Below are 27,143 nucleotides of genomic sequence, written 5' to 3'. Positions count from 1 at the left end.
AAGAGGTGAGCAGAAATAGAAAGCTCAGCTGGCTTAGAAGAGAACCCCGGTGAAAAAGGGGTCAGATGATCATGGGCCTTCTCAGTTGATGTCTTTCCTAGAATCCTTGCCGTGTGGACACAGACCCTTGGGCCCAAACAAGTCTACACCGACCCTCAGAGCATCCCACCTAGACCCATACCCCATGACCCATCTAATCTACACATCCCTGAACACTATGGGTAATTTAGTATGGCCAATCCACAAGCCTGAACATCTTTGAACTGTGAGAGGAAACCCACACAGACATGGAGAGAATGTGCAAACTCCACACGGACAGTCACCCGAGGCTGGAATCGAACCCAGATCCCTGATGCTGTGAGGCAGTAGTGCGAACCACTGAGCCACTGTGCAGCTCTTTTCTTTTCACTGCAACAAATGTGGTACAAAGTGCCTGGCCAGAACAGGGCTACTGAGCCCCATCAGGTAATGTGTAACATCGAATTGGCCAACATTGTGCAAGCTACCACCTGACCAGACAGAAGGCTTCCACATGAGATGTACTTAAAGAGAAATTCAATAAGTGCAAGAGGAGAAAGGGAACAGAAGAATGAGCTGACATAAAGGGAAGAGTAGGGGAAACCTGTATATTGAAATACAGAAAGTAATTGAGGCCAAAACATGATATAATTTCAAGTAGGAGTTGGATATAGCACGAGGGGCTAAAGGGATCTGAAATAACCCCAGTCACCCAGTCACCCAGTCACCCAGTCACCCAGTCACCCAGTCACCCAGTCACCCAGTCACCCAGTCACCCTATGGAGTCTGACCAGCCAGCTCCACGCCAGTCCCTAGATAGTTGGGACTCTCTGATTCTCCTGTTTATATCTGTCAGCCAGGGCTCTCTAGTTGGCCCAGGTTGACAAACCAATCAATGATCTCATAGTCAATGAGATCCACCTGTTCCAATCATTACAGAATCACAGCAGCACAGAGGAAAAGCTGGAACAAGTTATTAAGTTGGATGATCAACCATGATGAGATTGAACAGCAAAGCAGACTCGAAGGGCCAGATGGCCTAATCCTGTTCCCATTCTCTACTTTCTTTTTTGCAAAAGCTGCAATTTCTTTGTTCGTACGTGTCACCCAGTGTCAGGGAATTACAAAGACAGATAGTGTTACTGAGATCTGCACATCAGCTCTCAAGCACTGTGTAGTTTCATAGCATGTCTACATTTAGTAATGCCTTTGGCATAACACTTGTCTGAAGCTCATCAAGTGCATAAATTTAGGAAGAAAGCATCAGCTTTGAGGTAAATATAACAGGCCAATGGATATTTACATCGAAATAAACTCTAAAGAATGAGTTGGCAAAATAAAATAAAAGCTGATTGCTTCGGGGGAGTCTTCCACACAGCACTGTGTTGACTGGCGCTTCAGTACAGGAACTGGTATCACACCCCAACCCCCCACCTCTTGGCAAACATCTGCTTCTCTATGCTGCTGTCAATGAGATGGTCTGTGCGTCAACAACACACAAGTACAAGGCAGGGCTGGAGGAGAGGTGGTACAGCTTGCCTCTAGTTGGTCAACTCACAGAGGCTGACTTGCTGACTACACGTCAAATACACACAGGAGACTGTGTGATGCTTTCTGACTATTTCTAGCTCGGGTTGCGGATGGAATGGCTGGTAGGTTCGCCGAGCTGACTGGTTTTCATGCAAGCGTTTCATCTCCATTCTGGGTGACAGTGTCAGTACTTCATAGCCTCCGTTGAAGCGCTGTAGTTCTGTTAGCTCTGAAATTGTATGGTCGATTCTGTTATGGTGGACAGTCTTGTTTCCAGTCTTGTACCATAGTGGTACATAGATGGGGTCTACTACAATATGCTTGTTAAGTGCATCAGTGGTGGAAAACCAGGCCTCCAGGAATTCTTAGCTTGTCTTTGTCTCATGTGTCCTGGTACTGTGATCTTGTTCTAGCTAAACTAATGTTCTTCTATCTCAGAGTGTATTAAAACAATGGAGAGTTGGTTGAGTTGCAAGTTGGAGTTCATGTACCCTGGTGGCGAGTTTCCTGCCTGTCTGTCCTATGTAGAGCTTCTCGAAGTTGATGCATGCTATTTTATGCATCACATTTGCCCTGCTCATTGTGGGTATGGGGTCTTTCAAAGATGAAAGGCTCTCTTCAGCTACCATCCCTTCCATTGGCACCCAGGCTCTGAACAAAGGATGACTCAGGATAGGAGAGAGATAATGGGAACTGCAGATGCTGGAGGATCCAAGATAATAAAATGTGAGGCTGGATGAACACAGCAGGCCAAGCAGCATCTCAGGAGCACAGAGGGCCCAGAATGGTTACTCTCTCTGATGAAGGGTCTAGGCCTGAAACGTCAGCTTTTGTGCTCCTGAGATGTTGCTTGGCCTGCTGTGTTCATCCAGCTTCACACATTGTTATCCATGACTCAGGATAGGACAGGGCTCCTTAAAGTGGGAGATGGATGGGGAAGACGTGGAGGGGGTCGTCTCCCAAGAAAAGAGGATGACGGAATGAAGAAACAAGAGATAAAGAACCAGACAAGAAACAATGAGGGGGAACTGAGAAGGACTTGAAACAGGAGGACCGGAGAATACAAAGTGGTTGAAACAAAACATAATGGGAGACTGTGAGATGGAGAGAACAGAAGAGATAGAGAAAGAAACACAAATCAGACAAAAACAACAGTGAGGATTTGTAAAAAAAAAGAATCAATTGCCTGGCAATTGTCTAGGTGTGAAACTTCCTAAGATATATCAATGTTCTCATTGGTGGGTATCCAGATCTCTTCAGTTTGTGGTCAAAATGTCTTTAAAGGATCCCACAGACCTGAACTAATGACCTCGAAAACCTTCCTCCCCCTCTTCAACGTGTGGCTCATTTCCTTTGTTGTTGTAATATGTGGCATTTTGTACTGCACTGTATGTGTTTCAAATCATCTGTTGGCTCAGATTCATCTCATTTCAATGGCCTATCCTCTCATCGCTGGGAGAACAATAGCAAGGGAGACCTGTCCAACAGACTGTAGTATTTATTGTGCAAGGGAGCAGAAAGCACCGAGTGTCAGAATACATGGATGTTCCTGCATTCCCCATGGGCAGCCCCCAGCAAAGCATCAGAATCACTCACAGCCTGGAGACTCTGTCGAGGAACAGCCTTCAATGCTCCTCGCAGTATTTGTGCAAATTCAGCAATACTTGGCCAAAATAATGCCACAGATTCTCCGCCCAGCATCCCACATGAAGCCCCAAAACCATAACCTGAGTTGCCTCCAGAGAATCGGGGTCACACTGCCTCTGAGTGGCTACGCACGCCATCCAGCTTTCAGCTCCGTGGGGTGCGATGGTGATGTTCGAACACCGACACTTACCGGCTGCCCTGGGTCACCGGGTCGTCCACGCACACCCGTCGATCCTGGGCTTCCTGGGAGACCCTGTCGGAAAGAGTTAGCAGAGAGGTCAAGGCATTCGGACTTCACATGATCACAGCTGGAGCTAGCAATGAGCGTTCTCCAGACAAACTTAATGTTTAGCAGATTTCACATTCCCTTTAGGTTGCAAAGAAAACGTCAAGCGGAGGCAAGGAGGGGGTTCCGAGGGGCAAACATTTCAACTGTGTCCCTCTTCCCCTGGGGACAGGAGCAGGGTAACTGAAAGGACCATCCTCCACCTTCCATAAAGAAATGGACTGATCTGATCCCAATTACACTGTGGGTGTGGGTGTGTGTGTGTGTGTGTGTGTGTGTGTGTGTGTGTGTGTGTGTGTGTGTGTGTGTGTTGTGTCTGTGTGAGTATTTCTGTGTCTATTCATTCATGCATGTGAGTGTGTCTGTGTACGCACGTGATTGTGTGTCTGTGTCTGTCCGTGTGTGTCTGTGTCTGTCTGTGTGTGTCTGTGAGTGTGTATGCATCTGTGTATCTATTCGATCGTGTGTGTCTGTGTGTGCTGTTGTGTATCTGCGTGTGCACATGATTGTGTGTGTGTGTGTGTCTGTGTGTGTGTGTGTGTGTGTGTGTGTGTGTGTGTGTGTGTGTGTGTGTGTCTTTGCATATGCCAAGATCCCCTTTACGATCACCTCCTGCCCATCGCAAAGACCCAGCATGCAACAAAGTCACAGGAAAGGCATCAAATCCCAGCTGCACTGGGTGAGACTCTTTCTGGAATTCCCCTCACTCATCTTGGTTTCCATGTTTAAGGAAGGATGTACTAGGTTTGGACGTGTGGGATGGTGTGTTGGCTAGGCTGGTCTCGGGGATGATAGGGTTACCCTCTAATGAGGGGCCTCTGAGTAAACTGGCTCTGAGTCAGTGCTCTCTCAATGCTCTGAGGTTATGTGTGTGCCAATCAGTGTGCAGTTCAGTGACACGGTTCCAGAAGTCGCTGCCACACACACATCTCAGGGGTCCACACACACCTCAGGGGCCCACACACACCGCAGGGGCCCACACACACCACAGGGGCCCACACACACCACAGGGGCCCACACACAGCTCAGGGGCCCACACACACCTCAGGGGTCCACACACACCTCAGGGGCCCACACACACCGCAGGGGTCCACACACACCTCAGGGGCCCACACACACCGCAGGGGCCCACACACACCACAGGGGCCCACACACACCTCAGGGGTCCACACACACCTCAGGGGTCCACACACACCTCAGGGGCCCACACACACCTCAGGGGTCCACACACACCTCAGGGGCCCACACACATCTCAGGGGCCCACACACACCTCAGGGGTCCACACACAGCTCAGGGGCCCACACACACCTCAGGGGTCCACACACACCTCAGGTGTCCACACACACCGCCACAGAAGAAATTAGAGGGAGCAAATGTCTCTTTTCTCTGGAGTTTTGATAAAAGAAAGGTCACATTCCAGTCTCAGAAGGAAGTTGGGAAGGGTGTACACAGAGATTGTTTAAGGTGCCTGCGTCTCGAACTGAGCTGGCTAGGAATTAGTTCAAAGGGTCATGAATATTCGGAAGTCTCGAGCCCAGAATGTTAAGCTTCAGCACTGAATACCTTTCAGGAGGGGATAGATAATTTTTTGGTCTCTCAGGAAATCGAGCCATATGGGGGAATAGTTGAGAAAGTGGAGTTGAAGTCCAAGATGGTGTAGGAACCTACAAAAATCTAACATGGCTAGACAGGGTAAAACACAGGAAGCATGTTCCCAATGACCAGGGAGTCCAGAACCAGGGGGTCACTGTCTAAGGATAAGGTGTAGGCCATTTAGGGCTGAGATGAGGAGAAATGTCTTCACCCAGAGGGAGGGGAACCTGTGGAATTCTCTGCCACAGAAAGTGGTTAAGGCCAAATCATTGGGTGTTTTCAAGAAGGAGTTAAATATAATGCTTAGGGCTAAAGGGATCAAAAGGTATGGGGACAGAGCAGGAACAGGGTTGAATGATCAACCATAGTCACATTGAATGGTGGAGCAGGCTAAAGGGCCAAATGGCCTACACCTGGTCCTATTTTCTATGTTTCTATGAATGGTGGTGCAGGCCCAATGGGCTGAATGGCCTACAACCACTCCTATTCAACATGTTCCTCTGTTTAGAAGACCCCAAATTCCCCTCAACCTGTCAGTGCTACTGGGGCAAAGCCCGTAAGTGCACACTCACCAGCTGCAGGTTCATAGTGGGGCTCGAACCCTCTAACTGGGCCTTTCAGAGAGGGGTGACTAAGGCACAGGCCTTCACAGTGTTGATCACAACTCAACAACAAATTGGTGACAGTGAGCTGAACGTTTGGTCACCATGGGAACTCTGAGACAGTGACCCTGAGAGAGGCCGAGGGAAAGATGCTTCTTAAAGTGGCCTGTGCTCCCTCGCACTGAGTCTCTCTCTGACTGTAATTCATTATTCACAAGCCCTTGTCAACACCTCAGGACTGGGAGGGCAGAACTTTGTGATGTAAAGGGACCAATAGACATTGCAGTTGACAATTCTGATTCCATCTGAACATCTGAACAAGCTACACTGCAATATTTAACTTGCAGTCTGTCTTCGCACTCCAGTTCATAACAGTGACCAGTACATTAGTCTTCTATAGCATGGGCCCACAGACAGCTAAGTGCTTTCAGATTTGGATGTTTCTCTTCAGTGTGACACCAAATCATACTAAACTTTCAAACTGGGGCGATCATTAGAGATTACAGCCAGCCAGCTGTTCAATAAGAAACAAGCCCAATAAAACAGGCCTTGCCTACAGCTTGCTCCAACTCGATAGAAGTATTTGCAAATTTTTGGAACAGCAGGTATACACTCGGATAGTTCCAAAGTAATTCCCAAACAAGAGATCTTGGCTGTTACCATCGCAACAAAACAGCAGCTAGTTTACACACGAACATTTTCACAAGAAATGAACAAGCGGTTAATTTGTTTTCTTTAACTGGTGTTGAGTGAGAGCAATACTGGCCCAATTATCAGGAGAATGCTAAATAAAAACTGAAGGAACTGCAGTTGCTGTAAATCAGGAACAAAAACAGAAGTTGCTGGAAAAGTTCAGCAGATCTGGCAGAAAAAAAAATCAGAGTTAATGTTTCGGGTCCGGCGACCCCAGACCCGAAACGTTAACTGTGACTTTTTTCTTCACAGATTCTGCCAGACCTGCTGAGCTTTTCCAGCAACTTCTCTTTCTGATCAGGAGAACGCTGGCTGTTTTCATCACAGTATGCAAGAGGTTTTACCAGAGCAGTCTGCACAGGGTCTTGGATCCATGGATCAGTCAACAATGCAGCACTCCACCAGCACTGTGCCTGTCGGGCTACACTACCAGCTCAAGCCTTGGCACAGGGATAGGGTCCAAAGCTGTGGAGCAATGGCTGGCAATCTCCTCTGCTCCCAGTGTCACAACAACTCCCTGGGTCTTCAGGCTGAGAGTTCAGAAACCACTGAAGGGTATTGGGGACAAAATATTGGCCGGCTGTACTGAGGGAGTGCTCCACTGTTGAAGGTGTGTGGGACAATGAATCCCTGCTCCTGCTAGGCTCTCAGGCAAAAGAAAAAGACCCCACAGCACAATTTCAAGGAACAGCTTGACAAAACACCAGAGGCTAAATTGTTGGTTAGTCAGAGTCCAGATACTTTTCTGGTCAGATTTCTATTCCAATTAGCACGCCAGCTAACCCTAGCTATTCATTCTCCAAACACACAATCAAGTTTTCGCCCAATTACCAAAGAACCATCTACTGTTCTCTCCTCCCACTTAGCCTCAGGCATCCTTGCTAGATCTTACTGCACAATAACATGGCCGCTCCTGTGTCCTTCTCAATATTTATCCCTCAATCACAGTCACTCCATCTGCTCACGTGGCTATTGTTACTTGTTTGTGTTTATTGGGTGCAAATTGTTTGCTGCATTTCCTACAACAACGCAATGCCACACACCCTTCAGAAAATATCCTTCAGTCATTGGGAAGCTAATGGAGAGAATTCTTAGGGATAGGATTTGCACACATTTGGAAAAGCATGGCCAAATTAGGGACAGAGATAGTAAGAACTGCAGATGCTGGAGGCAGAGATAACACAGTATGGAGCTGGAGGAACACAGCAGGCCAGGCAACACTAGATGAGCAGGTGAGTAAATGTTTCAGGTCAGGACCCTTCTTCAGAAAGTAATCTCTAATTGGGGACAATCAGCATGGCTTTGTGCAGGGCATGTCATGTCTTACTAACTTGATTGAATTTTTTGAAGAGGTGACTAAGGTGATCGATGAGGCTAGAGCAGTGGATGTTGTCTACAAGGATTTCAGTCAGGCTTTTAACAAGATCCCTTATTGTAGGCTCATCCAAAAGATTAAGATGCATGGGATCCACAGTGACTTGGACATGTGGTTTCAGAATCAGCCTGCCCAAAGAAGGCAGAAGGTAGTGGTGAAAGGATGTTTTCAGGCAGGAGGTCCATGGCTAGTGGTGTTCCACAAGGATCCATACTGTGACCTCTGTTGTTTGTGATATATATACATATTTATATCAAAAGGTAAATGGCTGGGTCAGTAATTTTGCAGATGATACGAAAATCGGAGGAGTTGTGGATAGTGCAAAATATTATTAAAGGATACAGTGGGATATAGATTAGTTGCAGATATGTTTGGAGAAATGGCAGATGGAGTTAATCCATGTGAATGTGAGGTGCTGCATTTTGGAAGATCAAATGTTAAGGTAAAGTATACAGCTAATGGTGGAACTCTGAACAGCATTGATGAAAGAAGGATCTTGGGGTTCAAATCCACAGCTCCCTGAGAGTGGCCACGCAAGTAGACAGGGTGGTAAAGAAGGTGTATGGCATGCTTGCCTTTATTGGTCTGGTAATTGAGTACAAGGGTCAGGAAGTCATGTTACAGCTTTATAAGACTTTGGTCAGGCCTCACTTAGAATGTTGCATTCAATTCTGGTCATCATATTACAGGAAGAATGTGGAGGCTTTGGAGAGGTTGCAGGAGAGGTTTACCAGATGCTGCCTGGATTAGAGCATATATAGAGCTATAAGGAGAGGCTGGAAAAACTTAGATTGTTTTCTCCAGAGCAGTGGAGGCTGAAGAGAGACTTGATAGAAATCCATAAAATTATGTGATGTGCAGAACCTTTCTCCCCAGAGTTGAAATGTCTAATACTAGGAGGCATGCATTTAAGGTAAGAGATGGAAAGTTCAGAGGAGATGTGAGGGGCAAGTTTTTTGCACAGAGAGTGGTAGGAGTCTGGAGTGCACTGCCAGGAATGGTGGTGGAGACAGATACAATAGGAGCAATTGAGGGACTTTTACGGTGGCTCAGTGGTCAGCACTGCAGCCTCACAGCACCAGGGACCCAGGTTCGATTCCAGCCTCGGGGGACTGTGTGGAGTTTGCACGTTGTCCCCGTGTCTGCATGGGTTTCCTCCAGGAGCTCCGGTTTCCTCCCGCAGTCCAAAGATGTGCAGGCTAGGTGGACTGGCCATACTAAATTGCCCATAGTGTTCAGGAATGTGTGGGTGATAGGGGGATGGGTCTGGGTGGGACGCTTCAAGGGGTGGTGTGGACTTGTTGGGATGAAGGGCCTGTTTCCACACTGTAGGGAATCTAATCTAATCTAATCTAAACTAAGGTTCTTGAGTATGTTGAGTTTAGGTAAGTACATGAATATGCAAGGAGTGGAGGGATATGGGCCAAGGGCAGGCAGAAGGGATTAGTTTAATTTGGCGTCATGCTTGGCACTGCATCATTCCTGTGCTGCACAGTTCTATGTTGAATGTTCTGCGTACACAGTGAGCACTGCAGATGTGACAGGCATTACATAAATGCACGATCTCCCTGCACTTATCGTCCCGGGACTGAGAGTGAACACAGCGGGGTGAAACTGGCACATTTCAAAGCGAAAGTGAAAGAGAAATATCCAGAAGGGGTTCCATTTTCTTAGGCGTTTTAGAAAAGCCAGAACAGTATACTTTCCCGATGACACGGGGAAAACTATGCTTCTTCCCAATCACAGTCAAACAAACAGTGGGGCCCAACATGAGTGAAGCAAAAAATAATGTTGCTTGTTGGGTCTGCTGCAAACAACAGGCTGCAGTTTCTTTATAATGTCCCTCTCGTTTCTTTGATTCTTATCTCATTACTGAACACCCACTCAGAAGTCAGTGCTTGAGTACAGACTCTGGTACATCTGTACAGATCGATATCTCGCAGGCAGCAAGCCCCAAGACGTGGAGCAGAGAAAGTCTTCATGAATATTCCAGGCCATGTTAAAATGCCTGGTCTGGAGCCATTCAGCTCTGAAGACAGGAATTTAAGAATATCATTTGAACAGGACTAGGCCATTCAGCCCCTCAAGCCTGTTCCGCCAACCAAAGAGGGACGAGATAGAATGGGATTGCTCTCTTCAGAGCAGAGAAGGCTGAGGGGGGACCTGACTGAGATGTACACAGTTATGAGAGGCACATTCAGAAGCGGTATGGTGGCTTGAGGATTGCTCATGGTTAGCACTGCTGCCTCACAGCGCCAGGGATGCGAATTCAATTCCACCCTCAGTCTGTGTGGAGTTTGCACTTTCTCCCTGTGTCTGCATGGGTTTACTCCCACAGATGTGCAGGCTAGGATGGATTGGCCATGCTAAATTGCCCCATAGTGTCCAGGGATGTGCAGGCTGGGTGGGTTAGCCATGGGAAATGCAAAGTTATAGGGATAGGGTAAGGGGATGGGTCTGGGTGCATGCTCTTTGGAGGGGTCAGTGTGGACTCAATGGGCCAAATGGCCTGCTTCTACCCTGTGAAAATTCTAGATAGGGAGAAACCTCACCTCTCAGCAGAGGGGTCAATAACCAAGGGGAACAGTTTTAAGGAGAGGAGCAGAAAGGTTAGAGGGGATTTAAGGATAAGCATTTTTCATCCCGAGGGTGTTGGGTTACCTTGAACTCACTGCCTGAAAGGGTGGTCGATGCGAGAATGATCACAACCATATAAGAAGTATTTAGATGATTACTTGAAATGCGTAATGTACAAGGGTTTGGGTAAGGTGCTAGAAAACAGGGCTACAGGAGACAGATGTTTGATAACTGGCACAGACGCAATAGGCCACAATACTCCAGGACTCTGACTCTAAGCTCACCATCAGCTTCTCGAGGGCAACTAGGCAGGGGCAATAAATGTCGACCCGGCCAGCGATGCTCATTCTACGAGGAATAAAAACTTAATGTCTGCCTAATGTAAAAGCAACACGCATAGGTGGCTGATAAATATTGGTCTGGCCAGTGAGGGCTATGTCCTGGGAACAAATATAGAACTCAGTTGTGTAGTCAGATCGGAGACTTTGGGGCTGATTTCCTTACAGAAAAGGTTGAATGGGGGATTTGAATGAATGAATGAATGAATGATATATTTGTTGTCACTTGCATTTTACAGTGAAAAGCTTCAACAGTCACCAATTTTGCATATTTAATAACAAATTTCATTCACTTCTCACAGACAATGAGGGAGAGCCACCGTTTCTGCCCGGCTTCAAATCATGGAAGCGTTTGTGTGTTAGACAGACATGAGAACCACAGCACTACAGAAATGTGACAGTGGTTTTCAAAGTCACAAGGCTTTGGGCAGAGCAGGCAGAGAGAAGCTGTTCTCACAGCCAAGGAAGGAGTACAAGTGGTTGCTTATAAATTGGGCTGGAGCTTTGTACCACATGTGGACCTTCTCAATGACGAGCACAGTTCGTCAAATGAATTGGAAAATGATAGCAGCCTCGACCTGAAAGCTGCAAGGTCTGAGCTAGGAGGAAAGATTGGAAAGTCTGCGGTTAATAGTGAACATTGAGAGGGGACCAGATGGAGGTGTTCTAAGATAGTGAGGGGCATAGACAGGGTGCAGGAGGAGCTGTTTTTCCACTAGCAAAGTGGTGAATGACCAGGGGCCAGTGATTTAAGGTACATAGTAGAAGGAGAGCTGAGGAGATTTTTTTTCATTCAGAAGGTGATGGGAATCTGGTACTAACTACTTGGAGTGATGGTTGGGACAGAAACTCTTGTAACGTTAAAGCCATCTTTAGACTTTCACTTGCCTTGCTATAGTTGACCAAAAGCCTGAAAAATGAGATTAGTGTAGTCAGATCTTTGATAGCCAGTGCTGGCATGGCATCTCTCAGTGCAGTAAATGTCTACGAGTCTAGATTGAGGGGAATTTATGTCTGCACTTGAGAAGTCTGATCCCAATCCAGAGTCAGTCTTCAAGAGGAACTGCTCTGGGGCAAGTCACTGATTTACTTTGAAAAAGAGAAAAAGAAGCTTGTTTCTTCACAAACAAACACTTACCTGAGGCCCCTGAGGTCCTACAGGTCCAGGCAGCAACATTCCCTGGAAATCAAAAGCAAAAATGTAAATATTTTAATTTAACTTTTGCATTTGTTTAAGGACTTCACTGCTGTTGATTTGAGCAGTGTCAATCTGTGCATACGTGTGTGTGTGTGTGTGTGTGTGTGTTTATGTATATGTATATGTATGTGTGTGTTTCTGTGAGAGTGTGTGTGTGTGTGTGAGTGAGTGTGTCACCATGCATGAATGTGTGTGTGAGTCTACGTGTGTGACTGCGAGTGTGTGTGTGTGTGACTGTGTATGTGAGTGTGTGTGTGTGTGTGTGTCTGTGTGTGTGCACACGCTCATGCGCATGTAGGAGATTGGGCCTGTATCCTTGGAGTTTACAATTATGAGGGCAGATCTGATCGAAACAGCTACAGTTGATACAGGGCTGTAAAAGTAGCTGCAGGAAGGGCATGGGGACACAGTCTCTGAATCAGGGCACATCATTTTTGCCTGAGGTGAGGTGAGATATTTCTTCATTCAGAGGATGGTGAACCTTTGGAATTCTTTACCCCAGAGGTAGCTAGGTCTGAGTTTGTTTGGGGGTGGCATGTGGCTCAGTGGTTAGCACTGCTGCCTCACAGTAACAGGGACCTGGGTTCAATTCCAGCCTCGGGAGTTTGCACATTCTTACCAAGTCTGCTTGGGTTTCCTCCGGTTTCCTCCCACAGTCTAAAGATGTGCAGGTTTGATGGATTGGCCATGCTAAATTGCCCTGTTGGGCCTAAGGGTAGGAAATGCAGGAATGGGGCAGGGGGTGGGTCTGAGTAGGATGTTCTTTGGATGGTCTGTATGGACTCCATGGGCCAAACGGCCTGGTTCCACACTGTAGGGATTCTATGATACCCATGATGGAGACACCAATGGTGTTCAGATAGGGGAACAGCCTTGCTCCTGTTAAACGGGGCTTGCTTGAAGGGAAGCAATGAGGTGATCTCTGAAAAGGAGCTTTCTTTCATCACCCTGAGTGAAGGCACTATGCGCCAATTTCAGTCCCTGTTTTAGGACGAGTCCTTGGATGATAACCGACTCTAGCCAGTAGGACGAGAAGGAGGTGTAAGCGAAAGCAACCAGCCAAATTCCACTCCCCCGATGATAATCCAGTAACTCTTACTGAAACCATCCACATGCAGGGATGCACTGAGACGAGGATCGAGCAGAGGTGCGATGCCTTATGTGGTTGAATAAGTGACTAATGCTTAATTTCTCAGGCCCACACAGGGGGAGGGATGATGCCTACCAGAGACTGCCCAGGCCAGGAGGGGGTAACGTTGCCACTCACACATGAGGGGTGTAACAAATGCTGCAGCGCAGGGTCAAAGGAGGCACCATGGACCTGAACAGCACTGTTTCCATACTCACAGCCTCAATGACTGCACGCTCCCCCTTCTCCCCCTTCTCTCCTTTCAGGCTCTGCACCTAGAAATAGCACAACAGCCCAGAATGAGGGCCAGACAAACAGAACCGATCATGGTAAAAGTGACACTCTTCCAACATGTCTCCCTATACAACACGTTACGTTGTGTTACTTCTTGTTAATGTTTCACCGACTGTACTATTGAAGCTAAGGGGAAGACGGGCGGAGATATTCATCCATGAAGCACCTTCAGCGCATTTCATAGGAGACTGCTCAGGGTCTCGTGGTAGCACCTCTACCTGAGAGTCAGAGTTGAAGTCCTACCTGTTCCAGAGCTGTGTAATAATATCTCTAAGCAGGCTGGTTAGAAAAGAACTACAGTGGGGCAGCAGGATGACTCCTGCCTCTGAGTTAGAAGTCCTCTGCTCAAGTCTCACTCTAGGGCCTGATGGCTGGACAGGGTGGACTCATAATATGCACATACAATTGCTGATGGTGGGCAGTAAGGATGAGAGAGATTCCTGGTCAGCCCTGAGATGGAAGAACAAAACTTTGGAACCTCTACCATCACCATCCATAGCTCCTGACTGCAACATGCATGGAATTGCGTTCAATTTTGACATTTAAGAAATCGTCAGCCAGGTACGTGGACTGGATAGATATGGAGGGATATGAGCCAAATGCAGGCAAATGGGACTAGGTTAATTGTGAAAAGCGGGCAGCACGAGCAGGTTGGGCTGAAGGGCCTGTTTCCATGCTGTAAACCTCTGTGACTCTATACAATGTTGCCGCAGCAACTTTGATTTCCCTGACTGCACTGTTACATATCACTGCCAAGATGATTTACCTGGCACTAAATGAAAGCATTTTGCTTTCGCTGCAGTGGTTGGGTATGCATTTTCACCTCACACAATCAAATATTAATTTACTTATTAAATTAGCTTTAGACATTGGATTATTGTCACAGCCCCCACCACCCCCACCCCACCTACCCTGCCCTTTCTTCCTCGTTAATTTGATTAAGTATGTTCTATTGATTTCAAAAGAGTTTAAAAAGGGATTTCTAGACTCAGATGACCCTACAGGAGGAAAACACATTGTCACCTGTACACTCCAGGATGTTCACAACTGGTGGGCACTACGGTGGCTGGGGTGAACTCATTCAATGTGAAATGTTATTTTGGTTTAAATGCAAGTTTCCTTCCAAACTTGCTCCATGGGGTGGCATGTTAGCTCAGTGGTTAGCGCTTGGGACCCAGGTTCGATTCCACCCTCACTGTCTGCGTGGAGTCTGTTCTCAATCTCCCCGTGTCTCCATGGGTTTCCTCTGGGTGCTCTGGTTTCCTCCCACAGTCCCAAAGCAGTGCAGGCTAGGTGGATTGGCCATGGGAAATGCAGAATTACAGGGATGGGGTGAGTCTGGGTGGGATGCTGTTCAGAGGGTCAGCGTGGACTCGATGAGCTGAATGGCCTGCTCCCACACTGTAGGAATTCTCAATACTGTCAGGACTAGGTCCTCACATAATGACAGAGGATGCTGGAGGAAGCACAGCATCTGTGGAGAGAGGAGCAGAGAGACTGTTTGGAGCAGCCTAGGTGGGCTGAAGGGCCTGTTCCTGTGCTGTACTGTTCTTTAAGCACAGGATGACTCTTCTTCAGAACTGGACACCACACGAAGACACCTCCCGCTACCTACCCAATCAGGTCTGCTGATCCTACTCCTACAAATGCTTGTTATGACATGCTTCCTACCAACAGTGTAACTGCGGCAGAGAACATGCGATGGGCTGGGCTTGAACATCACTTGGGCAATCCAGAAGGTGCTGAGAATTACACTTACAACAAATATAAAATAATCAGTTGGGTTTGAAACATGTGTCATCTACGCTTGTCGGAAGGGATCTGTCCTCTGCGGGAAATAGGAACACAACCACCCTGTGGGGATTCTATAATAATAGCAATAGCAACAACATCTAGCCAGTATTATTCATAAGAATGGGAATCCACAGCTTGTCTGGTGCATTCTCCAATGCAATACCTTGATCCATGAGATCCAGTCTGTCAATCAGGCAGCAATATAAATGGTTTAAACAAATTTATATAAACTTAAATATGTTTATAGAAAGCTGCTTCCTTTAAAGGTGGTATTCTTGCACCTGTCCTGATGGACAAGTTTTGATTGTGTTGTTCCTTTGTTCACGAATGATCAAAATACAGCCTTTTGAAACTACTATCTGAAATAAATAAATCTGAAATAAATGAATGAACAAGGATATTGGATAATCAGGTTTACCCATCTATCTTGTGTCTCTGATTCCACTCGTCTAGCTGTCCCAAACTGCTGGTTCCGCTGGTCATCGTAGTTTCCTTCTGAGTAATCGTAGTCATTTGTCTCATACTCTCGGTTTTCATACTCATTTGTAAAGGGGCCCTCTGATTCTTCAATGAGCTCCTCTTGCATGGTCTGTAATCAAAAAGGAAGCAAACTGATTCTTTCACAGGATATGACACCGTCACCCGTGTCATGATACCCTCCTTAATTGTCCTCAAACTCACCGAGCCATTTCAGAGGGCACTTAAGAGCCAGCTGGAATGCTGAGTGAGTCTGGAGTCACATGTAGCTAAGGACAGCAGAATGCCACAGTCACCGACTCTGGGGAGGCCCGATTTGAATTTTTATTTCCATCAGCTGCCGTGGTGAGATTTGAAACTGTGTTCCAGACCCCGCTCCCAGAGCCGTCGTCTGAAATTAGGGTGAAGGAGCCAATGACACGGCCATAATGCTATCTCGACCAGTTATTGAAGCCACAACACTTCCAGCCTTCAATTACTTCCCCAAGATTGGTTCAATAGCCCTGCGCATATTTGCGCACATCTTTGTCAAAAATCCAGCCACCCCTAAGTGAGGAGTTGATGGCCAAGTGGTACTATCGCTGGCACTGTTAATCCAGGTCACGTTCTGGGGATCTGCATTTGAATCCAGCCACGGCAGATGGTGGAATTTGAATTCAGTAAAAGTCTGGAATTAAGAACCTAATGATGACCATTAACCTGCTGTTGATTATGGGAAGAACCCGTCTAATGCCCTTTAGGGAAGGAAACTGCCATCCTTACGTGGTCTGGCCTACATGCGACTCCAGGACCACAGCAATGTGGTTGACTTTTAGCTGCCCTCAGGGCAATTCCAGATGGACAATCAATGGTGACCTAGCAGTGATGCCCTCATCCCTTTTACTAGGTCTCGGCACATTCCCCAAATCCTTGTAGATTGTTAGTCAATTGTTTCGGAGTCCTGGTCTCAGTCAATTCTCCTGTTGCCTATTCGTGAACACATATTGGGCATCTTTACACTATATTGCTACATTATAGCATCCACTGGCTCATTCATTACAATGGGTTAACAGACAACTATTTAGGTGAGGAAAATGTACCACCTCTATAACCAGATTAAACTGTAGCTGTGCAGAGGCTGGATTCCTCTTTGAAAGCAGCCTGGCCAAAATGGCACAGTTCCTGGCAAGATTACCAACAACATAAAAAGCTACAAACACAAGAAAATCACCCACAGCAACTGGGCTCTGTCCAATGCTCACTGTAAATTCCAGAAAAGTGAGTGTTCCTGATAAGGGAATAATATTGCACAAAGGCAGGATGATTCATGCAACCGGAATGGATTGCACAGGGAATCAGATCTGAGTTTGGCCCTGAACCACGAGTTAATGCTTCCTGCAAGTATAATTAAACCTCACCCAACTAGCCCCCAAGAACACAAGGTTTGACTGAAAACCCGATTCCAATGTTAATATAAAAAGCAAACACCGTGTTCAAATGGAGAGCTCTACCGAAGAGCAGGTACAGTACCAGTGGGCAGAAAGGCCTCCTTTTTTGCTAATATGAAGCATTTGTCATGTCCTCAGGAGGATCCAGGGTGCCTGATGGGCCAACAAACTGCTTTCTTAATGTTCAAGCAAACCTGCCAACGGATTTGCTCACAGGGAGAGGCCAGTCTGTGAGAGAAGGGGCCAGTCTACCTTATCTCTGCTGGTAGAGGGAGCAATAGTAGCCAGTGCATTGAAAACTCCATGGAGAAGGCAATCTCCAAGGAAACGCTTAAGAATCCTTAAACTCATTCGTCTATCACTAGAGAAAGAGAGAGGAGAGGAGAAGGAAGAGAGAAAAAGATAGAGAAGACGGGAGGAGGAGAAAGGAGGCAGTTAAAGAAAGAATGAAGCGAGTAGAGAGGAGAGAGAGAGACAGTGATACAGGTAGGCGAGGACAGAGATGAGAGGATAGGGAGGAAAGAGAGAGGAGACAGACAGATAGTGAAGAGGTAGGGAAGAAAGGAGGCAGAAAGAGGAGCGAGATGAGGCGTGAAAAAGGAGAAAGAAAGAGGAAAGAGAGATAGAAGAAAAGGAAGAGAAGAGCAAGGGGAGAGAGTAATAAAACAGAGAAGGAGACTGAAAGCCTCAGGACATAGTGGTAGCCATCTAGTGGTCAGTGATTCTTAAGCCACAATCAGTCAGTCAGCAGGGAAATGGGCAAACCCAGCTACTTCCTGGTGAATCAGAATTTGAGTCTGCGAGCCAGCCAGGGGTTAGTCCTTGAAACATCCACGCTAGCTCCCTTTACCAAGGCCACCATGGCTAAAATATCACAGCAGGGAATTCTCCATTGGGAGAGGGCCATCGATCATTTGGTGGGGGGGGGTGGCGCGGAAGAGCAAGAGGAGACAATCTGTCTCAGTGAGGAACTTCAACATCAGTTTGAAACAGGGCTCTCTCGGTGTCCTTCCACAGTGGCATGGTCGATGAGGGGCAGGCTTAAAAAGGGAACAGCATTTCAACTTCCTTTTGTGCCGAGGCTGGTTAACTTCTCTGGAAGTCTATTCATTAGCCAGGTTCAAGGGCTACTGAGCCTCACCTCACACCTCTGTCCAGTCAGCACAAGCAACCGCTTGGGGATGGGAAACATAAAGGAACTGTGGCCATCACAGGGGTTACCTCATGGCCTGTCGCATTTTCCACCACAACCTCAGCATTCATTGAGGCGTTGAAGATGGCGGATTCCAAATCAGTGTAGTATTCCGCACCGAGGAAATAATCATAATTATTTTCTGCTTTCTCCGTGGGGGGCTGCTCCTTGTCCTGTGGAGAAAGTGAAAGCATGTTAGGCACCTGAGGGACTTGATCCTGGCCCTCCTCTGGAAGTGATTTGTTTTGGCAGGGAGGGTGGAATTGGAACAAAATGGGGATCGGCTCCCCCTCCCATCATCCCCTTCGGCCCTTCCCTATTGCCCAAGGTTAGGAGATAGGAGAAGATCACTTGACCCCCTGTTCCGCCAATCAATATGATCATGGCATTGAGCTCAGTCCCCTCATCCCCATATCCCTTCGTTGCTTTGGCCACAAGAGCTGTTCCAGCTCCATCTCGAAAACATAATGTTTTGGCCTCGGCGCAGGTGATTACAGCAGCAGTCCAGTCCCAAACGCAGAATGCCACATGCCAGGCGAGGCATATCGTGGAACCACTGTCATTGGAAAGCTTCAGGTAAAGGGGCAAGTATGCTGCCTCAGAAGGGGCAAAGGGAATTTGGGAATTCAATTCTGCCCAGCTCCCAGTGCAGTTGCTAGGGCAATGACTTGGATTAGCCACACTGTCTCTATGGAGGGAACTCCGTACATGATTGGGTGGCAATGGGGAGCTTCGATCATGTTTTAATGGGCACTAAAACACAGTTTGTGTGCTTTTGCTTTTTGATTGCTATTGCAGCAGGATCCTGGGTTGCCGGCTACCGCTTCACGACATGATGAGTCTTCCCTCCCTCCTGACCAAGGCAGCAGGGCCTGTTCCTCATGTGCCAGCCCACATTCTTCCTTGAACCAAAGGCTGAAGAAATGGTCCTGTGCATCTTGGAGACACTGAACTCTCCACTTTCCCTGACATCCCGTGGAGAGCGTTTTGGTGGGGTGGGGGGGTTAAACGCTCCCTGAGGGAGTCTCAGTTATCGACGTAACATCTGAAAGGGTGGGGATGGACACTACAGGAAGGATTCCCATAGCCTAGCTGGGTGCAACCCATTAGCTGTCCCGTCAGGACTTCGGAAAGCGCCCGGACACATCCGTCACATTCCGCGCCTGCCAACTTACCTTTGGACCGAGATCGGTAATTCACTGACAGGACAAACCTTCTGGATCAAAGCAGAATAAGCCAGCGGCACAGCGCAAAAGCAACTCTGAACAATGCGTGATGTTAAAGCCTAGCAACGCAGTACAGGCAGAAAGCCAGATTATTGCGTTCAGCTGTGAAGCACCGCATTCCAATTATCAGTGAAACATTCATTCATTTGTGAGAGATAAACTCCTCCAGTCCCATTCAGATTACGTTGAACCCAGCCTGAGCACTCGCTTGGGGAGGATCTCTGTTTCTACCATCACCAGCTGACACACGAAACCCACACCATGGTTTCTCGCACTAATGCTTCTCCATTCCTCCATCGACCAAAGCTTGTACCCAATTCACTGACGAACAATCCCAATATCCCAAACATTTCACCAATCCCAATCCCCCCACGATCTCCTCTTCCACTCGATGGAACACCATTCCTTTGAAAAACTCTACAATCCTATGCACTCCAAAGTCAATCAAAAATCTCAAGAGATGCGACCGATAGCTCTCTGTTGGATGAGGGGATGCCATGGGATGTGGATTGCGAGATGGTGGAATTGAGACATAGATCTTGTTGACCAGTAGAAACTTCTGGAGGAGCTGAATGGCCTCCTCCAGGCCCTAGGTCCTCTGGGCAGTGAGTTAGCACTTAACAAGCAGGTGCAAACAGCAGGGAGTCCCAGCGAGGTGTGTCCCAGTATTCGCAGAGAACAAACCTGGAGCTGTGTCAGAGAACTTCAATTGAACTTGTGTTCAACAGTCTGACAAAAACCTTCCGGAACATGGTCATTGCTGGCTAGACCCCATTTATTGCCTGTCCCTAGTCACCCTTCCGAAGGTGGTGGTGAGCTGCCTTCTTGAACCACTGCAGTGCATTTGGTGCAGGTACATCAGGGATGGAATTCACCCAGCACTACTGAAGGAGCAGCGATATATTTCCAAGTCAGGATGGTGAGTGGCTCAGAGGGGAACTTGCCTGAAAATTGGATCTAAAGTAATCAGGCACCAACCCTGATTTTACAATAACGTTTAAGGGATTGAAAGTTGTGGAAGAACTATGCATATTCTAAACAAGGGAGCAACTGGGCACTAGAGAAAAAATACATGGGAACCACTTGAAGACATTGGCCAGAGATAATGGGAACTGCAGGCGCTGGAGAATCCGAGATAACAAAGTGCGGAGCTGGATGAACACAGCAGGCCAAGCAGCATCTCAGGAGCACAAAAGCTGACGTTTCTGGCCTAGACCTTTCATCTGATGGCTTTTGTGCTCCTAAGATGCTGCTTGGCCTGCTGTGTTCATCCAGCTCCACACTTTGTTATCTCAGAAGGCATTGGCCAACAGTTTTTGGTCTTGATTACCAATTAATGCAAACTGAAAAAGGTAAAGTGCCATAGACCAATTCTCTCATTAGACAGAAACAGCCCGGGGGTGTGGGCTGGCTTATCATAAAGGTCCCCACACCTCAGGCAAGGGGAGAGGCATTTATCGTAACCTCAGTCAGTGAGGGAAATGAGCCAATGCCCACTGGCATCACAAGACAATTGCCTGACCAACTGGGCTTTCCAATCTCCCGAGAGTAAAGTTAACTGCTAAACTCAGAGATAGTAGAAACTGCTGGAGATGCTGGAGTCTGAGATAACAAAGTGCAGAGCTGGATGAATACAGGCGGCATCAGAGGAGCAGGAAAGCTAATGTTTTGGGTCTGGACCCTTCTTCAGAAATGGCAGGTGCAAAATATCAGCTTTCCTGCTCCTCTGATGCTGCCTGTGTTCATCCAGCTCTGCACCTTGTTATAACTGCTAAACTGTTGACTTCACCAACCCCACCCCCAGCTCAAATTCCACCCCTTCCACCCTCACTGAAACAAGCTCACATCCCTTGACGGGGCTATACGAACATCTAGATTGGGAATGTAATATGAACAGGGCTTTGTGGAGTCGAGCAAGGGCGTATTAAGTCTGTGTTAGCAGTATCAAACGTATCAGTCATGAAAGCTCATCCAAGATCCTCCTACATTGTCCTAAGGAGGAGTTCAATTGGTTTTCAGGATTTTTCTTTTGTCTACCTGTTCCCCAACCCCAAAAGCTTCTATCTTTTGCCAGGCAGCCCGATCTTTCTTCTTCTTTTTGCGGTTTTTTTTCGATTTCTTTGATTTGCCCTTGCTCTTCTTTCTAGAGCGTTTGCGACCCTTCCTCCTCTTTTTGTGACGGGGCCGTGTGGTGGCTGTCTGTAAAAAGCAGCGAGAAAGACAGGCTGAAGCAGAGGAGATGTACAAAGAGAAACGGGGGCGGAGGGGAGGGAGAGGCAGATGCGGGTTCGGGGTGGCGGGGGCGCGGTCAGGGGCAAGGAAGTGTCTGATGAGACCTCAATCTTTCATTGTGAGGGATATGGACACATTCATTCTACAGGGATGGCCACTATTCGGGCAACTTGTAATTGTAGTTCAAGATGGGTCAAGGCTGGAGAGACAAATGTCCTAGAAGCTCCAAAAATACAAAGATTATTCCCTTCATTTTTCTTCTTTGATGGGGTAAGCCTGTCACCCATCCTTCACTGCCCTCGACCTGGTGTCCCATTTCAGAGGTTAGTTAAGAATCAACCACACTTCCACGTGTAGTGACCGTAATGTGGTCAGCCGGATGGACCTCACAGAATATGAGTTCCCTGCTTGAGGTTGTTAATCTGGTCCAATCAGGGAGCGCTGGCTGACAGACGAAGAGAGGCATGCTAGAAGTTCTGTTCACTCTGAGAGCTGACTCTGAAGAAACTAGAGTCAAGGATTGCTCATGCATCAACAAAAGATGGCTTGGCGATGGGATACAGGCCTCTGTGGAGATTTGTCACTGTTGGTCTGGAGTCAAATGTAGGCCAGACTGGGTAAGGACAGCAGATTTCCCACCTCAAAGGACATTACAGAAGCAGATGAGTTTTTTGTATGACAATCAATGATTGCTGCCTGGTTGCATTACTGAGACCAGTTTTCAACATCAGATTTTAAATTATGATTTATTTTAAATTCTACCGGTTGCCATGGTGGGAGTTGGATCTGTGTCCTGGGTCTCTGTGGATTACTATCTAATGAGAGTATCACGAACTCTCTATGCCCAAAACCATCCCATCTGAGATGCACTGACAGCAAATCCCAAATGAAAATTCTAAGATGCATTAAGGTCATCATCCTGTTTCCTTGAATTATTGAGTTAAAAAAATATCGGAGCTGTGAAAATGATTATTTGAGCATCAGGAAAGATGCTCGGAGCTAGAAAGCCCAGCTCTGGGAATACATCCAACAGTGTCTCATTGCCAAACACGTGTGTGAGGCCAACCGCACACAGGTTTTATGGAGTATCTTAAAAGGGAGAGGAGGGGTTGCACAGAGATTTAAGGAGGGAATTCCAGAGACTAGAAAAAGGTATGGCATCAATAGTGGGGTGCCAATGTGATTGAGGGAGGCACATGTTTTGAGAGGGAGGCAAAAGAAAAAAAGATTGAAAGGATGAGCTGTTCCAGGAGCAAACTCCAGTGATTAGGGCCCACGGTCTCCTGATGATGCAGCATCTGAAATGAGAGAGAGGCTAGCGGGTGGAATTAAGAGCGAGAGGGTGGTAGGGATGAGGTACATTACAAAGATAAAGAGACATGAGGCAAAGGAGGGGTGTGAACTCAAAAACACCAACAATATAAAGTTGAGGCATTTCCAGAGTAAGTGACAACGCCCGACAGCAATCACAGGAGATGATGGGGGAGAGACGTTTGCTCGAAATCAGCAGTGTTGTTGAGGACCTAAAGTGTTTATGGACGGTGGAAATTGGGTAGGCAGGGAGCGTTGGAATATCTGATAATGGTACCAGCCAACCTGACAAGGAGAGGGATTGGATGGAAGTCAGCAGGAGTAAGAAAGAACAGGTGCCCTGAGAAACCAGGAAGGTACATGAAGAAGAGGACACTCCTGAGAGAAATGTTGGAATGGTAAAAGAAAGGTTTGGAGCGAAGAAGGTTGAATGATCAAATGAGGGGGAAGGGCTGGCTCAGAAAGATTGCTTTTCCCCTTTCGGAACTGTGCAGGATTTCTGCAGTGCTGCTTTGCTGAGGGTTGTTGAAGACTCACGTTTAGTACCAGCCTGTGAACAAGAAGCATGTCACACATAGACAGAAACACAATTCAATCCAAGTCAGGAGGAATGGAGGATTCCCCTTACGCTTTGGCTCCCTTTCCAAACTGGACTGTAAAAGGTGGGGTTATAGGGTTTGCCAGGAACATTTGCTCCTTGGGGAGCTGACAGTGGTAACCATTCCATGCCCTGATTCTAACCACATGTGAAGATACAATGGCTTACCCTGAAGCAGGCTTCATAATAAGGCTCTGAAGATGCCATTGTTTCAGACCCCTTCGAGATCCAGAAGGTGTCCTTTCTGCTCAGCGGTTATGTTCTGCAGGATCAGAGTGGGTTATAGTCGTCGGGGGCACTTTAAATGCACCCCCCCCCCCCCAACATTGTCTGATTTCGGCCACTTTCTGCCCTACCCCCATCCCAGCTCCTGATTCTTACAGCCGGCTGCTTGAGTGATGCTGTTAGATATTGATGGAGGAAACATCTCAATGGTTACTTAAAGCTCTGGGCATGGGGGTGAGGTGACATTGCTTCACTCACATGGCCCAGTCATGGGGAGACAGAACATGAAGTCAGGCTTACCACTGCCCCCATACCCCTCCACCCCCACCCCACACCTTGGAGGAGACAGTCACATCCAGTTTCACTCCAAACTCAGGCCAGGCTTTCGTTGATCCCCACTCATCCGCAGAACAATGGTGGGAGAGCTCAACTTGTCGAATATGAAAAGTAGCAGCTACAAGGCCAACAATAAAAAGATCAAAACAGGAAATAATGCAGAAACCCAGCAGGTCTGGCAGCGTTCCAAAGAAGAGTAATACTGGACTTTAAATGTTAACTCTGTTTCTCTCTCCACAGAAGCTGCTGGGCTCTGCTGTTGTTTGAGCCAAACTCTCGCTGTAGGACACTTTCCAAACTGGGAACAAGCACAGGGGAACTGCAAAGACACACCCTCGAGAGCATCTTGTAATATTTAGGTTTCTAATCAAGAGCTCCGAGTGTTTGAGTACTTTGTGCGATTTCCCTTGACATAGTTAAGTTTCCACCAGCTGGATTCCAGTCATTTCCCTTGAAATTACATCAAGCCCCAGCCAAAGGGAGATTCACCTGGGCAACTCTGCCAGAATGGCTGAGCGGGTGCACAGGCCATTTGCCTGACCCTCGCATTCTCCATCGATTTGGAGGGACACAAAGATTTCGGACAGCGGCATGTGGTGAGAGCAGATCAAGAGCACACTCACCTCTTCCTCATAAACGGGCTCCGGGAGCCGCAGGGCATAGGGTAGAACGCTGTCGCAGTCGGGGATGTAGCGATCACAGTAGCTGTAAGCTGCTTTCGGGTCCGGGCTCAGAAACAGCTGCTGGATATCACCCTGAAAGAAGATGTGGGAAGCCAAAGTATCATACAGGAAGTTCACAACATAGGCACAGTGTCACAAAATACCCACAGCACGACCACCCTCATGCGACTTACCCCATAGGCTTAGAACTGATTGGGCAGCGGTGTTATGGAATAGACCAAACCCCTCTAAATAGATTGAGAAGTCAGTCTAGATACAAACTTATTTTTCTTATTTAAAATCAAGTGTAAGGTGTTGCATTCCAGATGTAATTCAATTGGGCAAACTACCAGGCTTGAAGCAAATCACACTTTTTTCAAACACGAAAGTTAAAATACAGACAAAATTAAAATGAAAGAATTGACTTAGCTGTAACTCTATTGAAATGCTTAACAAAATCATACATATATTAACGAATACTAATTAACTGTTGCAATACAGTAACATCCCATAAACACACACTTAGCAAAGGCAGATTCAGGAAGCAGATTGTCTCTCATGCAATTCTAGCAGCAGGAAGAGAACCCCAAATTTTAGTTTCAGCAAAGGCAAAGAGAGAAATAAGAGGTTCCACACCCAGCTTCATCACTCCAGCAACTGCTACTCCAAGCCAAAACTAAAATTAAAAATCTTGCTTTCTGTGGGAACTTGACACCACCCTTTCAGGCTGCTTCTATTGTTCCAACTTTAAAAAAAATACCCAAGGCCTCAAAGGCTGTTTATTGGCTTTGAACAGACTGCTCGGTACCTCTGTCTCAAACTTTCTTCACAATAAAAGGATAAAATGCAGCTCTTAAAGCCAGTGTATTCTCACAGTGGCCAAACACTTTCTACTTTGAATCATAAACTGACATGATAACCCACTCTTGTGGATGTGAATGTTAGATACAGCTACTCTGGTTTGTGCCAAAGCACCACAAATCCCGTCAAATATCTTCACTGTTACTTTGCTCTCATGGCATGTGACACCTTCTCCCGCTCTTCATCTCTCAAACCTCAACACAACTGGGGAGAACTCATCAACCTTCCCAAAAATTCAGAGGCCTTTGATAATCCAAGCTCAGCAGCATCTAACTCACTACTTATATAGCATTGGGGCACGCAATGGCCCAGTGACGTTATCGCTGGACCATTAATCCAGAAACCCAGGTAATGTTCTGGGGACCTGGGTTCGAATGCTGCCATGGCAGATGGTGGAATTTGAATTAAGTAACAAACTGGAAATAAGGGTCAAATGAGGACCGCGGTTAAATATCAGGAAACACCCATCTGGTTCACTAATGTTCTTTGGGGAAAGAAATCTGCCATCCTTATCCGGTCTGGCCTACGTGTGACTCCAGACCCACAGCAATGTGTTTTATTCTCAATTCTGGACTTTTTTTAAAAATTCATTCATGCGCAGGATGAGGGGTATTGCTGACTAGGCAGTATTTATTGCCCACAGGGCAGTTAAGAGTTAACCATCGTTGAAAAAGGTTTTCGAGAATGAATGAATCTGCCAGCACTTTTAGCGCGCAGGGTTATATCTCATCATCAGGTCTCCGTCGGAGAATAGAGGCTCCAGCTTTCACACTGCACCCTCACAAAACACAACATGGAGAAGTAATTACAGTCTGTGGGGATTCTCCCTGTCATCAATCATTCCAGTCTTCCCAGAGTTAAGCAGCACAGCATATTTTCTGTGCCAATTCAACCTCGCCTGCTCATGAGCCTGTTCCCACAGGGTTTCTTTCCTCTCTTCCCACAAAAGCTTCCCTTTTTCCCCATTTCTGGAATTGATTTCACCTCCACATGCCATTCGGAAGGTGTCAGACAGAAATGCCACTGAGAATCTCAAGGTTAGGCCTCAGGTCCACAAGGGGCCGGGCATTCAGCTTTCAAAGGGAAGCAAACAAGGCAAGGCTTTGAGAACTGGGGTGGCTTTCCCCTTTAAATTAACCCCTACATTGCCAAGTGTGGGGCGGGGGGGGCTTCGCGTAATCGTCGGTCTGCCCGCTGGGAGCAGACCACTTTGCAGGTCAACTGTACCTGTCGGTTATAACCATCACAAACTTTACCAACCATTTATCCCATCAGAACCAGCCTCTTCAGGCCTCGTCAAATCAGTGGGAAGTCACTCAAGGCTATCTGATGAGAAAGGGTAAAGGCACCGCGCTGCTGTGTAGCAATGCCTTAACTGGACAGTCACCATGCCCCAGGCAAGGGGGAGAGGTTGAGAAGGACAGTCCTTCATGGTACCATCAGCTGGCACTGCAGTTGAACCCACCCTGTTGGCATCACTGCATCATAATCCAGCCAACTGAACCAAGTGTTAGCACACAC

General features: G+C 47.1%; 1 protein-coding gene across 3 annotated transcripts in view; it reads right to left on the bottom strand.

Moving 5' to 3' along the window:
* Positions 1-27,143, bottom strand: part of LOC125447449 (collagen alpha-1(XI) chain-like) — a 275,479-nt gene that overhangs the window by 151,420 nt on the left and 96,916 nt on the right. For 2 of the 3 annotated variants that reach the window (XM_048521800.2, XM_048521801.2), the window contains exons 5-11: positions 24,723-24,854; positions 21,435-21,596; positions 18,201-18,344; positions 15,494-15,664; positions 13,206-13,262; positions 11,799-11,840; positions 3,386-3,448 (exon numbers count right to left, since the gene is read on the bottom strand). In XM_048521800.2, the coding sequence (XP_048377757.2) occupies positions 3,386-3,448; positions 11,799-11,840; positions 13,206-13,262; positions 15,494-15,664; positions 18,201-18,344; positions 21,435-21,596; positions 24,723-24,854 (771 nt within the window). The remainder of the gene's footprint in view (positions 1-3,385; positions 3,449-11,798; positions 11,841-13,205; positions 13,263-15,493; positions 15,665-18,200; positions 18,345-21,434; positions 21,597-24,722; positions 24,855-27,143) is intronic. The other variant, XM_048521802.2, reaches the window with a different exon arrangement.

The sequence above is a fragment of the Stegostoma tigrinum genome, chromosome 35 (assembly GCF_030684315.1).
Source record: "Stegostoma tigrinum isolate sSteTig4 chromosome 35, sSteTig4.hap1, whole genome shotgun sequence".
NCBI lineage: Eukaryota > Metazoa > Chordata > Chondrichthyes > Orectolobiformes > Stegostomatidae > Stegostoma > Stegostoma tigrinum.
This window is presented reverse-complemented; position numbering and strand designations above follow the sequence as displayed.